At 44.3% G+C, this 17,172-nt stretch overlaps 1 protein-coding gene across 1 annotated transcript in view; it reads left to right on the top strand.

The window, feature by feature from the left end:
* Positions 1 to 9,241: 9,241 nt before the first annotated feature.
* Positions 9,242 to 17,172, top strand: part of ANO5 (anoctamin 5) — a 97,434-nt gene continuing 89,503 nt past the window's right edge. Inside the window, exon 1 of the mRNA XM_075547695.1 lies at positions 9,242 to 9,391. Within this exon, the coding sequence (XP_075403810.1) occupies positions 9,242 to 9,391 (150 nt within the window). The remainder of the gene's footprint in view (positions 9,392 to 17,172) is intronic.

Here is a 17,172-nt window from a genome sequence, read left to right as displayed (position 1 = left end):
AGAGGCACCCCACTCCAGTAAGCCTTAACCCAAAGGCACTCAGGTCCACTTCCATCAGTGAACCAACCCAACTTCCCCCAATTAAGTGCCCAGAGGCATCCCACTACACAAAAGCATTCAGCACAAAAGCACATCTTTACTTGCTCCGTGGGTTGGGATGTCCATCACTCTATTCCATGCTCTGGCTCTTGGTTCTGTTGCTGCTCTTCTGATATTATAGCTGTCATTTGGATCCAGAAGACTCACTCTGCAGGGATATCAGGTGTCGAGGATGCACTCCACTCCTGGCTTTTACTGGTAATGGGATTCCCACTCTTGCTTCTTAGAAGGCTCAGATTATACACAGCAAGGTGGCACTCCAGGGAATCTTATTTCCAGTTACTTACAGGTGAATCCTATCAGTATCTTCTGCCTTACCAGACCTACGCAGGGAAAGGTTCTATCATGGGAATGAGAGACTTTGGCTAGAAGAGTCACATTAAAACAGCCACTGCACCTGCATCAGTCTTACATGTCTGGTTTCTGTAAGGGTGTCATCCTCATGCTGCTAGTGATCTGATTATGTATACATCTTGTTCTACTTCTCCAGCTGTTAATTATCCAAATGCAACCAGAGGTATTTGCTAGAGTGCAGACGCCACTCTGTACTAAATGTTCTTTCTGGAGCAAAATTGCCTCTTCCTAGTCTAGCCACCAGTAGCCATGGCAATTTCTGCACAGCAAGAAGGGTGAGGATCAGATTATAAGCATTAGACAACCATTTCCTAGAACACTGGAAGACAATTCAAAATAACCGCTGATTTAACCTAAGCACAACTCCCTGTCTGATCCCTAGAATGTGATGCTAGAAATACTGTCTCCATCAGAAGAGCACAATACTTAAAGCAAAATAATGTCCCTGGTTTATTTGGACCATTTTTGGACACAACAAATGGTCCTCAGTGGAAAACAGAAAAGGAGGTGAAGGGAGACGCCGGGTAGGGCAAGATATGACAAAATAATAATTTATAAATTATCAAGGGTTCATGAGGGAGGGGGAACGGGGAGGGAGGGGGGGAAAGAGGACTTGATGCAAAGGGCTTAAGTGGGAGAGCAAATGCTTTGAAAAATGGTTAGGGTAAAGAATGTACACATGTGCTTTATACAATTGATGTATGCATATGTATGGATTATGATAAGAGTTATATGAATCCCTAATAAAATGTTTTAAAAAAATGGTCCTCAGGCCCCAATTCTTTCTAAGACTTAGGTTCAAAAGGTCACCTAAGGGCAGGGGTCTGTGTGGATTACCCCATTTTCATGAAAACCAGCAATCTGGACAATAACAAGGAGGGAAAACAAATATTACCAACAATAGCAGGCCAGTTGTTTGAAGTAGCTTATGAAATCATGGCCTTATGATCTTAATGTGAAGAAGACAAGTACCATGGGGTGTTTGTATGTAAACAGGGACAGTTACGGCTCTGTGCATGCCCTAGTAGCAACTGCATTCGGGAAAGCCTCCAGTCGTGTATGAATAAACACGGCAGACGTCATCCACTGCAGCTCACACTCCTCTGCAGGCCTCTAACAGGAAATCTAATCGGAATCTACTTTGTCGAGTCATACCCCAATCCTCAGAGACTTCCCCAGTGAGTAGTCTCTGTAGCAGAAGTTTCTGATTGGAAAGTTACAGTATCTAAATCCATTTAAATTCGATTTTTTAAAATGCAAGAACTAGTGTGTTTTCTTTATTTTTCCCCACGAAGCTTGCATTTTGGTTTTCTGTTTACCAATTTATTATTACCTTTGAAGGAGGTCACACAAAGAATGAACTAGCACTTGAAACTATTTTTCAAAGAAAAATTTGTTAACAAGGAGATATTAAATTCTTTTATGTGATATTTAACATTATAGCTCTTGCAGAAACTCAGAAATTAAACAACTAAACTTTAATCAGATAAAAAGTCGAACATACTAAATAAATTATTTTAATAAATGTGTTAAACATTTACTGGTGACATATCTCTTATAATTTAAGCCCTTGAATGGCAAAAATGAAGAAAGTATTCATCAGCAAATGAAAACATGCACGTGTGTCTGACATGGGATCAAAAGGATATAAGCTTACAATATGAATATCTATTAACTCAATTTGCTATCAGCTGGTTACCTAAAAGTTCTTTTAAAATTATTTCAAGCCTATACACCATAAGCATAATTATTGTTAAAATAAAGTTTGTTAAAAGATTCTACGTTTTCATTCAAATTGTACCATTTCTTTTATTTTCCCCAATTTAACTTTTCAGCCCTTTAAGATTTTATCAATTTAGTTTTATATCAGTAAGTCTGCTCAACAATTTGTGTCATGGGTATGAATGAGTATATCTTAAATCCCTGGCTAGTTTTGAAAATTTCTGCCAGACATTTTTAAGAGTGTTTCATTGTGTTTTTTATCATTTAAGTTTCTGGTTCATGACAAGAATTAATCATCTCAATGCATTTACATGTGTTCAAGTTGCCTAGTCATTTTGACAGATAAAAGATAAACACTTTCTTACTATTTCCGTGGAAAACAATTTGAAACTATCGGCAAGACACTGCAGTGTAGGCGATGCAGAATTCTTACAACGCTATACGGCAGGGTAGAACGGCCGCTTATGAATTTCTGGCAGCACGTCTTTACAAGAGCAGAGAGTTCCGTGTTGGTTTCCAGTTGCGAAGCTGGCAGTTCACAGCCCCATGAGTAACCACGATGCCACCAGAGCTCCTGGCACCACGGTGCCTAGTGCTGCAAAATCACACTCACTGCTGCCCAGTCAGTTCCTCCTCATAATAAGCGTATAGGCAGGGTAGAACTGCCCCAGGGGGTCCAAGGATCTAACACTTTAAAGGAGTTGAAAGCCTCGTCCTACTCTCCCAAAGAAGTTGGTGGTTTAGAACTGCTGACCTTTTGGTTAGCAGCCCAACTCATAATTACTCTGACATCAGGGCTCCTTGGTGCCCAGTAGACAGGTTGAAAAAAAGAAAATGGGAGGGGTTGGGGTGGGGTAGGATGGTGAAGGAAAAAGGACTTACTATAAATCTTAATTTTTTAAAAGTCATCAAAGGCAACATTGCAGACGCTCGAGATTTCTAGGGGGGCTTTCCTCAGAGCACCTCTGAGAGCCAGCCAGGGAAAGGCTTTTGTGGTAAGCTGCCTTTGAATCCTGTTGACTGCACCTTTAAAAAGTCAGAATGGAGATGCATTCTGGAAAAGTAAATGTAAGTGATGCATTTAAAGTCCAGAGAGGATCCAGGCCAGGAAGACGGCTACCTTCACAGAATGAAAATAGCCACTCCACTGGACACATAGGAAGAAAGTAGTTTTGTACAGTTGGGGTAAGATGTAAAAGTTGCAAGATCATATTTGGCTGATATACAATCAGGGAGTCAAAGGATCGTTCTCTGAATCCAGGGATTTAGCAAAGAGCCATGAGCTCGTCGCTGGAGTACATAGTGGAAGTATATGACTGGTTATGGGTACACGGGCTTCACTGTGTCACAGGGCAGTTATGGGACTGGGGTAGGACAACTTTCGTCCAGTAACTGGTTATTAAAATTGGGTTTTAAAAGAAATCCCTGCAGGTTCTGGGAGTGCACTGTAAAGATCTGTTTGTAATGCTGCCAAGGAAGACCCTGCAGTTATAAGTTATAATATCTTGTATCTATTTGATCGATGTGGAAAGAGTCTTTAGGAATAGATTGTGATTTCTTGTAACTGTTAGGCATCAGAGACAAAGAATGTTTCCTTTGGGTATATGGTTAGGTTAACATCAATATTAGAAGAAGAGCTGTTAGGAAAGGCAACTTTCAAGTTCAACATGGATGATCGATGTATATCAGACCTTTACAACAGAGTGAAGTCCCTGCTTTCACACTGTTTGACTTTCCCACACGGAATGTCTCTGGTTTTAGATTCTCTTACAAATGCTATGCACAGGAGGGCTAAGGACTCAAACCTGCTGTTCTGATGATCAGGCCAGCCCGGAAAGCGAGGCGTTTCTAGAGGAGGAAACATGCAAGCAGGATTCAAAGCGATCGATTTCATCAGGAAAGAAACGACACCTCTTCTGAAGGCAGCGGCTAGTGAATGAGGAGCCCCGGGTGCAGCCAGAAGGTGTTGCAGACGAAAATAAATTTGAAGTAGCATTTTAGTGAGTCTACGGTTCACATCTACTTGTAAATCGATGACTTTATCTCCGCTAGTCAATACATTTCTGACATTTGCCACATTTTGATCATTTCCAAAGTCCTTTCACAAATATATTGTATTTGACTCGCACAAACTTGGGGTTGGGGTGGAGGCAGGAAAAATAAAAAACAACCCTCTAACGGTAAGTCAATTCCAACTTTGAGCGATACTAAATATCAATGCAAACTCGCTGGGACCCTGCAGGCCAGGTAGAACGAACCACGTGAGTTTCCAAGACTGCAGTTCTTCGTGGGAATAGAACGCCCCGCCTTCCTCTAGAGGAGCAGCTGGTGATTTTGAACTGCTGACTTTGTAGTTCGCAGCTCAGCTCAGAACCACTACGCCACCAGGGCTCCTCGGTGACCCAGAATTGAGCTTTGCGCATCTTTGGGGGAGTAAATAGCCTCGTCTATTTTCCTCTGAAAAGAGCCTGGCGATTTTGAAGCATTCTTCTTCTGGTTAGCAGTGCCAAGTTTACCACAGTGCCACCCGGGAGCCGTACGATTCAAGATAAAGGACTGGGGCCATCAAGAAAGAAACTTAGCTGCTTACAGTCATAATGCTGCCCAGTTTAGAAAGGGGCCCAGAAAGGGCCTAAGACACATCTTCTGACTAGTAGCACACAGCTCTAGGCGATGGAGGCTACTGTAACGCGGGCTGCAATGATTAGAAAGCACATGGGAGTTTTCAGAATACAAACATTAACTGTCTAATAGTCCAAAGGATGAAACCTCTGTAAGGAGAACCTAGTGGTGAGGCGTTTGGCTACTAGTAGAAAGTTTGGTGGTTTGAACCAATCCATGGGAAAATGATGTGGCAACTTGCTTCTGTTAAGATTTTCAGCTGTGGACAATCAATCCCCTGTGGGATCAGTTCTACTTGTCCTTTAGGGTCATCATGAGTTGAGTGAGGATTGAGTTAACAGCTACTTGTTTGGCTCATTTTTTGGTTAGGTAGAGAGATGGAGGAAGCATGTCAATCTCTAGACTTCACCAGAGGTGTCATATTCTTGGGGATTAGATGACAGGAGGAAGGTCTTCTGATAAGGCCCCAAGTTCTCATCTGGCCTTGAGAATCTAGGTCAGGTGCTCATCCTCAGTAACCTACCTAAATCCATCTAGTTTACCAAGCTTCTAAGTAAATATATTTGAAAGCAGGTGTTCCTCATTTGTAAGACATTTAATTTTCACACATAACCTACTGACATCCCCAAATTGCCTTTCCAACACTAACTTCAGCTTTTTATTCAGTAATTGATAAACAAGAATCTTAAACTGCCAGTTAACAGATGGGTTTCCAATGCATTGTCATTTATATATTTATAGCGGTTTCTGTGTAACCTTTTAAATATTTATATACTACCATTAGTACAAAACCTAAAAGGAAAAAAGGAAAACAAAGCCAAAAAAAAAAAAAGTGCTGCAGGAGGCTGAAACAAAGACTAAAGTCTGTCAGAGGCCAAGAGATCATTCCCGCCCAATCACCTTTAAAGAATGTGTAAGCAGTGAAGAAATGTTTCTAAAAGGCTGGGTTAGTGATTGAGGAAATGAACAGATCCTAGAATCACAAATGGAAGAGCCCCATAAAATATTTCAGTGGTACAAATGCTGGAAAAGTCTCAAGATTTAGAGAGTCGTGGTTAGGAAAGCAAGCTTTATCAGAGATTCTCATTCACATAGTTCAAGGAGCTTGATAAGGGTTATCAAGTAATTCAGCATAAAATTATATTAAATGGGGACAATCCTTCAACATGGGATGCAGTCTCATATATGCCATTTCAAATATGGTGAAAATTTAGAAGTATGAAACAAGGAAGTATACAAAATTACAGAAATAATGTTATTGCCTTTATTTCTATTGATGTGAACGAGGTGGTACTGATTAGGTTCGTCCTGCGGTCCATAGCACCTGCATAGAGGGCGAACAGCAACATCCAAGACGGTCAAAACTAAATATGGTTCACATAATTAGCAATGTATTTTAATTTGATGTAACTCATGAGTATTTGTTGTGGGTTCAAATAAAAGACAGCCACTATAATATCTTGACATTTAGAAGAGTCTTTATTCAGCTAGCTGGGCTACGGAAAAACTAAAGATGTTTCCCCTCAAAGCAGCCCCGAGTGGATTTCTCAGTCCATCTTTAAAGGCCCCAAACTCATTTATCACCTGTCTAGGATTCAAGCAAGCATGAACAGAAGCAGAAAGCAAAATTAATGGGTTAAATGTAACTTCAAGAGCAGCAAGCTTGCGGCATTACAAGGTACATTTCTTATCATAACAGAAACGATCCCCAAATTGATGATTACATCCTGGTTATCATGAGAAGATAATTACAGCACTCAGATGACAACATCAAAAGGTGCAATATCAAAAAACAATTAAAACAAATTATATATTCAAGAATAATCCAAATTAATGATAGTGTCCTGAACTTGAGGACACAAGAGTACATTCTAAAAGTAATCACCAGCAGAGACTTTCCCATAATTGGAAAGAGTACAGGCAGGTCAATTAGCAGTCAGCTTTCTGAAGAAATGGGCACGTCTTTGCAGCTAACAAAAATGAAGCTTCTTTTGTTAGTCTGCCTCTTATTCACCTTTGTCACCAAGTTCCAAAATACAGCAAGGAAGGAAGAAAGATAAGTAAGGAAGAAATTGTGCACAATCTCCAAACACTTAACTAGAAGAGTATGATCCTGGAGGCTTAAGTAGGGAACCCAGCAATGCAGAAGAGGAAACAGTGAACTGCTCCACTATACCCCTAGCTTCGACCTCAGCCAAGGGACTCTATGAAGCTTCCCTTTGCTCATCTGTAAAAAGTGACTCTCAGTTCTAATATATAAAACTAGCCACTGCCCTTTGGTTAATTGACACCTAGTGATCCCATGTCAATACGCCAAACCAAACCAGGCCCATTGTGGTTGACACTCATGTATCTCTACCTTATGGCACCGAGAAGTGCCTACAGGGACCCCGAAGCTTTGGAGCTTTATGGAAGCAGACTGCTGCATCTGTCTCACCTAGAATGCTGCATCTGTCTCACCTAGGACTGCTGACCTTTCCTTAGCAACCAAAGGCTTAACCACTGCACCCACAGGGCTTCTGTCCTATTCTCATAGAAAGGGGGGTGGGGGTAGGGGGAGGAGTGAAAGTGGACCAAAAAGTGTGTACGAGTGAAATCTCGCTTGGTTGACCTCATTTCAATCATTTCCTCCCTGCTCAAAAGCATAGTCACTCCCCTCCCCAAGCTTGCCCGCCTTCATCACAGCGCATTGTTTCTCCCGCCTTGTTGTTAGCCATCATGGGGTCACGTGGCAACCCCAAACACTGCAGGGTCAGATAGTTGTAGAGCTTCCATTGACTGGCTTTTAGAAGTAGATTGCCATATTTTCCAGTTTTCTCCACATCACACGAGCGTCCACTAGCAAACAGTGCTTGTTTGAGGAGCGTTGGTCAGGAAGCCAACGAGGAGGAGACCTCCCTGTGGGAAAACTCAAGGACTCCGCTCTCACCCCACCCAACCTGTGTTTGCCTCTTAGAATGTAATTCTTTCTCTCTCTCCATTTATGGAAGCGAGCAGTCCGTGGGCTCTCAAGAACCTGGACCTGGTTTTCAGAGAGGCTGGTGAGGGTTGGGGTTTCTCTCAAAGCAGATAAAGACACGCCTAGGAGATGTGTATCCTTCTCATTTTAACGATGACAAAGGGGACACGTAGAAAAACTTGCCTGTTCAACTTGTGGGTGACCCTGGACTTCCCCCCCCCCCCCTTACTGTACAAGACAGATCCCTCTGAGCGCCCTGGACACAGCTCCTGCTAGGGCGGGGGGGGGGGGGGGGCGGGGAGAGGTAGTTAACGTGCACGCGCCAGCGGCCACAGTCAAGAAGTCTGTTGGAATCTCCCAGCCCCCAGCACCCGCCGGTCTTCAGGGGTGGGGGTGAGGGCGTCATTTTAGGAGAGGGAGACCTGTTTTTTGTTTTGTTTTGTTTTGTTTTTGTCACCTACAGAAAAATAGTCACTCCGGAGCAGGGACGGGGTTCCCTCCTAGTGCTCCCCGCGGCGGGCATAGTAGAGCCAGTGACATGGAGAAGGACCGGGACAGCTCCCCGTGGGAGCGGCGGCCCGGACGGTCGAGCTGGCAGGAGGCCAGTCCATCGAGAAGGGCGGCCACGGACCACCGGAGAGAGGAGTCCCCGATGTGGGCAGAGTCGGTGGAAAGGGGCCAGCTAGCCCCGTGGAGAACGGAGCTCCCCAGGGCAGAAAGCCAGGACAGCTGGGGCTCCGAGGACCGCTGGGCCGCCGAGCCGACGGACCCGGGCGACTGGCGAGGGCAGGTGCCGGCCGAGCCGGAGCCCGCCAGCTGGGAGCCACAGCCAGCAGACCAGAGGGCGCCGGAGACCAGGGATGCCAGGAGGCGGGGAGAGAGGCGGGGAGACGCGCCAGTCGCCCAGCCCCGGGAGAGTCGGGCTCCCAAGGACCTGCGGGCGCTCTCGAAGGAGAGAAAGTCCAGGCGCCGCACAGACAGACTCCAGCAGAGACCTCAGGACGGTGCAGTCAAGTGCAGTGCCAAGGAGGAGGAAGAGGAGGAGGAAGATCCGAGGCTCAAGGTCAAGCGGTCGTCGCCACTGCAGACGCCACAGCCGCAGAAACACCGCTGGAAGTCGAAGAGCAAGGAGCAGCTGGCGGAGGGGCTCCGGGTGGACCCCGAAGAGCTGCCTGACCTGCCGCTCCCGCTGAAGTACCGCAGGCCCACGGTCAGGTTCAGCATCTGCGCAGACTCTCCTGGCCACTTCTCCGTACTGCCCGTCTTGGACTGCCGCTCAACCTTAAGCGTCTTTAACGAGCTGGCGATGATGGGAGACCCAAATGTCTTGGAAATGGTGGCGGAAGGTAGGCGCGCGCGGTGGGTGGGTGGTGGTTGGAGGGGGGCGTGCCAGCTTGAACACGTTGCTGGTGCCGCGGGTGCAGAGCGGGGGACGTTGGCGACCCTGTGACCTGGGTCCCGGACACGTTCGAGGTCCTGCGCGCTATGAGCGGGGCTGGGGACCGCGAGACAGAAGTCTGCGGCGGCGGCGGGGGAGAGGGATCGGCGCCCTCCGCTTTTCGTGGTGCCCCACCCGCCCCGGGCCTGCATCCTGCGCTGCCTGTGGTTCCAGGGACCCCCTCCTCGCTTCTCTGCGTGCGGCCATGTAGCTGAGTACGCTGAGAAGCCAGGCGGATTCACTAAGCTGGAGAGCGCCCGAGACTTGGAATGGAGGCTGGCAAGGTCTTCCCCAAGGATCCACCGTCTAGGGTACATGACAGGCACCTCTCTGTGCAGGGAACAAGGGCACCCTGAGACGTTTGGCCTCCCGTTCTTTGTGAGTGACTGCTCAGGCTTTGAGATGCTAGTAAATCGTGGGAGGGGCCAGACTCTAAGGCCTTCCTGCTGAGATTTCTTCAGCGCTTGGCAATGCTGCGCTTTTACCAGCTTTCACTGAACCTCCAGTTTGTTGAGAAATACGGGTCCATTGTTAGCCGAGGCCTTTGGTCAGCACTGTATGCTGTGGGCGTAGTCCAGTACAAACATTTTCTTAAAATGCAGCTATTTGGGGTTGCTATTTCCTGACCCTCATTTTCCTCGATTGTTCTATTTTCCTTTCTTGTTAAGCATTAGATCTAAGCACAGAAACAAACATTTTTTAAAAAATTCACAGTGCCATTGTCAATTCTGACTCATGGCCACGATAGGACATTGTGGAACTATGCCCCTGGGGGCTTCCAGGACTGTAAAATTATGAGAGCGAAAAGCCTCAGCATTCTAATAAAGTGACTGGTAGGTAGCAACTGCCTGTCCTGCCTTGGCAGCCTCAGTGGTAAGCTGCCACCTGTTATTGTCAGTCTTCTTGATTAGCAGGAGAAAGATGAGGCGCTCTGCTCCCATAAAGATTGACGGCATCAGAATCCCAAGAGCAGGTTTTTGTGAGTAGGGATATGCACTGGGTGGCAGTGAGGTTTTTGTTGGGGTGTTGGGCGGTTTGGGAGCCACCCTAATGGGTGTAAAGTGGTCTCTTACCGCGGGTTTTGTTTACATTTCCCTAATGACTAAGGAAGCTCCTAGGAGGCCACATGTTGCCTCTCCTACCAATTTAGACATGGTGCGTTAGTCTGGGTAGACTTGAGAAACAAATTCGTAAACACGCATATGTGTATAAGGGAGAAATTTATATACAAGAGCAATTGAACATTGAGAAAACATCCCAGCCCTGTCTTGATCAAGTCCATAAGTCGGACATTAGCCCATATTTCCAATATCAATCTATAAATTCCTCTTCAGACTCAGGAAACACATGCAATGAAGCCAAATGCAGGACAATCACAGGCCAGTGGGTAGAAAGTCGTTGGGTCTAGTGGTGTTGTAAGCATCTCAGCACTGGCAAGGGTCTCTCTGTGACTTCTCCAGCTTCAGAGGTCTGGTTGCATCCATGTGGCTTGCCTTCTGCAATGTCTCCCAGGAAGTAGCAGAGAGAGAGAGATGTGTCTTCTGTCTTCAAGAAGGAAGTACCAGATTTCCCAGAATTCTCAGGAGTAGGCCATGTCCCCAGAAGTCTCATTGGCTATCTCCAGATTGACAGCCTAGACTCCACCCCTACACTCTTAATCCTTAAATTGACACCAGGTTAGGTGGCTACCACACGGGGATTTTCAGGCAGCCCAGCAGCTTGGAGAACTGCTTACACAAAGAGCACAACTAAGAAAGTTTGTCACGCCCAGGGTCACCGTGGGTCGGGATTCACAGGACAGCAGCAGGGTTTGGGGCTAATGACAATCCTGGCCAGCATCTTTTCCTGTGCTTTATTGGCCATTTATAGCCTCTTCTAATCCATTGCCCATTTTAGCTTTTGGGTCATTTGAATTTTTTATTATTGAGCTTTAAGAGTTCTGGATAGAAATGTCTCATCTGATATAAGAGTAAATAAAAAATGTACGGTTCCAAAATAACAGCAACCATTATAAAACCAACACATCCACATGTGCACCCCTTGTTTCTCAACAAATGCTTTACCTATGCCAATGCATTCTGCTAACCCTTCACCAGAGAATTCTGTGCTCTTTGATTTATACCACATCCAAAAAGTCGATTTGACATTCTTTAGAGATTCTAATAATTTTCCTTTTAAATGTGCATTGAGCATTGGGGAACAAGAGGTCTGAAGGGGCAAAGGCAGGGCTGTAGAATGGTAAGGTTTCCTGATAAAATTTTCACAGGAAAATCTTTGCCACACTTGAAGATGAGCAGGTGTGTTTCACACACACACAAAAAAAGCCTTTGGTGCAACTTTTAAATTTATTTTTACATTTTCAAAATCATTTTATTAGGGGCTCATACAACTCTTACCACAATCCACACATCCTTGTGGTGCAATTTCCTGGCCTTTATATCAGTGCTCTTTTCAATGTTCTTAAAACACCATCCTAATAAGTCCCCATCATCATCCTGTGTCCTTCTAGAAAATCTATCAAGATTGCCCTTCTGCCTTCTCCAAGACAGTGCCATCACTTGCTGTGCGACCTATCTGCCTTGCATTTCACTGAGGCAGCAGACCCCCCAGGAAGCCATTGTTTTCCTGGCCTTCTTTTTAAGGCCCCCCCAGGGAGACTAAGACAGGAGTATTACTGAGAGAACTCCTTTTACAGCCATCTACGGACCACAGAGACTTTTAAGCACGTTTTGTTTGGAGTAAACATGTTCATGAATGAACTAGCACCCTAGAAGCAATACTATGACTTACACTCATGCATGGTTTGATAATATTTTTTCCTATTGTGTGAGCTATCTCCATTCCAATGGTGTCCCTTGAAGTACATTTTCCTTTTATTTCCAATAAAAGCCAGAATAATTAAGAGGTACAATAAAGTTATTGAAAATCATCAGTTTGATTAATGGCTCTATCACATGAAGCGATACATTCATTTGCTATAAAAATGGTTTATGTTGAATGCTATACAAAAAGTCAACTGACTTCTAGAAGTATAAAAGGTTCATTTCCAAAATTTGTTTTCCCTCCCCTGCTGAGAATTAAGGAGTCTTGATTGTGCAGTGCACTTGGCTGCTTACTGAAAGGTCAGCAGTTCAAACCAACCAGCTTCTGCGTGGGGGAATGAGGCGGCAGTCGGTTTCCATAAAGTTTACAGCCTTAGAAGCCCTGTTGGGGCAGTTCTACTCGGTGCTATATGGTCGCTGTCAGTTGAAATCTAAATCACTGACAACTGGTCCAGATTTTGACTTGCTGAGAATCATCCATGTAATTTCAGTAATACCCAAATCTAAATCAAATTGTGGTTTTTGTGTGTGTGTGTGTGTGTTTCTTTTTCATTTACAGCGGGGGTCCTCAAACTATGGCCCATGGGCCACATGTGGCCTACCGAGGACATTTATCCGGCCCGCCGGGTGCTTTTGCCACCACTGCCTGCTTAGCAGCCGACTCGTCCAGTATGCATAGGAATTTGCTCATAGTTTTTTGTTTCTTTTTAACTACAGTCTGGCCCTCCAACAATCTCAGGGACAGTGAATTGGCCCCCTGTTTAAAAAGTTTGAGGACTCCTGATTTAAAGCATAGAATTAACATTCTTGGTATAATGAAGTAAAGGAAATTCAATATAGTGTAACATGGGGGAAAGATAGGGCTGTCTGTCCCCATAAAGAGCTATAGTCTCAGAAACACATGGAGGCAGTTCTCTACTGCCCTATATGGTCACTGTGAGTCGGCACAGGCTTGATGGCAGTGTGAGTGTGATAGTGTAGCAGAGATTGACCATTGCTCACCTTCAGGTGTTAGAGGGTCTAATTTAGCCTCAGGATCATTTTACCTAGTAGCAGCCTTACTTAAAATAGTATCCCTGTAATATGGGGTCATATGACAGCTGGGGCCCATCCCAAATATCTCCATTCTCTTTTTCCTTGGCCAAAAAGCCGTTGGGATTTCTTTATGCTCCATCTTAAGTCATTGAAGCTTAAGCCTTAATGATTTGGGTGGAAGTGGAAGGAACGGATGGTGCAGAGGAGTGATATATGTGTGATGGGCCATCTGAGGGCTGAATCCTGCCTAATTCTCTGCCTCACGGTTGGTTCAGAGAACCAGAATGGAAGCAACAGAGGTTTGTGGGATTGCGGAGAGCTGGGGAATCCAAATTATGGAAATGACTGCTTTCACCCCCATCCTCCAGAATGTATCTTAAAATGACAGTTGATCTGGTGGGTTGCTCTTACTACCCAGGACTGAGACCCCTGTGTTAGTAGGGTGTGAAGAAAGGAAGAAGAAAGAAAGAAAGAAAGAAAGAAAGAAAGAAAGAAAGAAAGAAAGAAAGAAAGAAAGAGAGAGTTTAGGAAAAGTGCATTTTTATAAGGATGTGATTTCAACAAAGAAAGTCCAATGGACCTCAGACAATTACTTCCAAACAGAATTGTTCCTGATAGAGTTAAATGGTACAATTGTAAAAACATAACTGTTTGCTGAAGAAGGCTGAATACTAGACTCCATAATATAATTTTTTAGGATTTTTTGCATAAGTAAACATAAACAGCTCTCAGAGGATCCATTTGTTTTAAGCATTTTATTAGGGGCTCATACAACTCTTATCACAATCCATACATATACATACATCAATTGTATAAAGCACATCTGTACATTCTTTGCACTAATCATTTTCAAAGCATTTGCTCTCCACTTAAGCCCTTTGCATCAGGTCCTCTTTTTTCCCCCTCCCTCCCTACTCCCCCCTCCCTCATGAGCCCTTGATAATTTATAGATTATTATTTTGTCATATCTTGCCCTATCCGGCGTCTCCCTTCACTCCCTTCTCTGTTGTCCATCCCCCAGGGAGGAGGTCACATGTAGATCCTTGCAATCGGTTCCCCCTTTCCAACCCACTCACCCTCTACTCTCCCAGTATCGCCGCTCACACCCCTGGTCTTGAAGGTATCATCCACCCTGGATTCCCAATGCCTCCAGCTCCCATATGCACCAGTGTAAAACCTCTGCTCTATCCAGACTTGCAAGGTAGAATTCGGATCATGGTAGTTGTGGGGGGAGGAAGCATCCAGGATCTGGGGGAAAGCTGTATTCTTCATCGGTGCTACATCGCACCCTGACTGACTCATCTCCTCCCCTAGACCCCTCTGTGAGGGGATCTCCAGTGGCCGACAAATGGGCTTTGGGTCTCCACTCTGCACTTCCCCCTTCATTCACTATGGTAAGATTTTTTTTTTGATGATGCCTTATATCTATCTGATCCCTTTGGCACCTCGTGATTGCACAGGCTGGTGTGCTTCTTCCATGTGGGCTTTTTTGCTTCTGAGCTAGATGGCCGCTTGTTCACCTTCAAGCCTTTAAGACCCCAGACACTATCTCTTTTGATAGCTGGGCACCATCAGCTTTCTTCGCCACATTTGCTTATGCACCCGTTTGTCCTCTGAGGATCCATTTACAGAATGTAAAGAAATACCTTTTCCTGTCATGTGTTTCTCAAATCATCTTTGAAGAGGAGAAAGTCAAAAAGAAGATTCACATGGGATGAGGATGATTTCATCCCAGAGAACGCGAACATTTTGCCTTGAAGAGACATCTTATGATTCTAGAATTCATTGTATGCTGTTTGAGGTTTTTTTCATAATTGAGCACATATGCAATTAACAATCTCCAATTGGCTATTTTCCTATCATCTACTAAACACAATTCTAAGAATAATATATAAAAGTCTATTTAAATAGTTGCATAAATACTGTTGATAAAATGTCCATGTTGCAAAAATTTGGTTTTTTGTTTTGTTTCTTGAGTTCAAACTTGAACTATTCATTGTTTACCTCTTTATGATCCGCTGGACATTGTTAAGATGCCTACAATTTAAAAGTGGAATGAATGGAAGTCCAGCGTGACTTGTGTCCCATGCATTCTCTTCGATGGCGTGTCCTTTGTTCTGTGCTGCTGCTAAGGCTGTAAACTGAGAGCACCTTTTGGTAAATGTGAGGGCTATTTTGGGACTCTGGGTTTGCTGGAGTGTGTATTCTTAGTAAAGAGCTGTCAACAAAACTCATTGTTCACTCTTTGGCCCACCTTTACTTTTTTCTCGTATTTGACAAGTCTCCATAATGATTGGCACCAAATCCATCATGTCTCTGGTCTATAATCCTCAGGGAGGGACAGTCGTAAACCATTTCCTACCAGGTTAGAGGAAATTTCGGGGATAGTAAGAGTTGTTTCCGGTAAATTCTGGCATTTCAGAGAAGCCATTGTTTTTGCTGAGATCTGGTGATTATTACATTACATATTATATAAAGATGTGCTGAGTGCACAAGGCCATCCAAGCCCATGGTGTGCATGAGGCATGTGGTTATATTTAAGAGAGCATGCAGTACATACATGAAGGAGCAGAATGTGTGAGGAACTAAATAGTCCTCACACTTTTAGCTTTTGAGCAAAAAAAAACCTATATGAAGTGTGCATGTGATGGAAGTGTTTAGCCACTGTGTTCAGCTGTGCTCTCAGGGAAGTGGCAGTCTTGTGTTCAAGACAACCCCAAATCACTATGACACACATTGGGGTAAGTGTGAGACACCGAAGGCTGACTGTATCCCAGAAAGCAACCCCACCCCCATGTACGTGGCCCTAGCGTTTTATTTTTCTCTGCCTTCCTATACTCCCTGCTTGCTCCAGTCTGCAAAGTCAGCTTCTTTTGGTGTGAAAACCATTGTTCTGATTTTTTTCTTTTATAATAGTGGTCTCTCTCGATGATCTTTCTAGAAGCAGATAATCAGACTTTTATTCTATAGTGCCACTTAATGGGTTTGAAGACCAATATTTTGATTAGCTCTCAAGCCCTTCGTGATTTATGGGACCCACCTAACCCTCCGCTATTCCTTGGATAGCATCACTTGATTTCTTTACCACACTTGCTATACCAGCCATTATTTTCAGTGGTCACCTAACAGGGACATTTCATGCTTTACTTTCAATAACTTAATATTTTAAGAGCGTATCTTGCAACAGAAGAATCTGATCTACAAAACTTGAATTTTCACCTTTCCTCTGACACCTCTCAAACTTATCCTAAAGAATTTGAAACCATTTGAAAATTAATAAAGGAATAGGATTATTATACTACTGCTGCTACTAACAACAGTTACCATTATTAAGAATCACTGACTTTCTGGGGACTGACAACTGCAGTAAACAATGTTCCTTTCATTAGTTATTTATTGCATAAATACACATAAACCTAAGAACATAGACCATTGTGATATTTACATGCAAGTTCCATGCTTTGGTTTTGCATCACACAATAAGTTGCAAGAGAAGTTAGGATATGTCTGTTTTGCATTGTGTTGTTACAGAGCTTTCAGGGTACACATCGCGACACAGTGCCGTTAGGGTTCTGTTAGTAAAGGCATCCAGGGGCAGTGCAAATGGTTGAAATTCTTGTCTGCCAGTTCCAAAGTTGGAGGTTCAAGACCACTCAAGGATATGTCAGAAGAAAAGTCTGGGGATCTACTGCCTCCAGATGAGCCACTGCAGACCCTGAGCTACAGTTCAGGTGCACATGTGGTGGCCGGGAGTCGCAGCTGACTCGATGCCACTAGCACTTGTCGTGACGGAGAAAGAGGCAAAAGAATAGTGTGCATCTCTGGCAGCTCCTTCTGTACTGACCATTTGCCATTCATAATCTCCCCCATTTCGTCGAATGGCATCTAATTGGTAAATCTTAGCAATCTGAAGTCCTTCCACATCTGAGATTGGACAGCAATTGTCTTCCAAAAATTTACTCAAATATATATCAACCATCTCCTTATGTCCATTTGTACTGCCCCCACCCCTAATCCAAACTCCATCGCCTCTCCTTATCACCAGTCTCTTTCTTCCTTAGCATTGTTCCCACTCAGCAGCTGGTACTTCTCATCAACGCTAATGCCCCTACGCCTCACCT

Source organism: Tenrec ecaudatus, chromosome 4 (assembly GCF_050624435.1).
Source record: "Tenrec ecaudatus isolate mTenEca1 chromosome 4, mTenEca1.hap1, whole genome shotgun sequence".
Taxonomy (NCBI): domain Eukaryota; kingdom Metazoa; phylum Chordata; class Mammalia; order Afrosoricida; family Tenrecidae; genus Tenrec; species Tenrec ecaudatus.
This window is presented reverse-complemented; position numbering and strand designations above follow the sequence as displayed.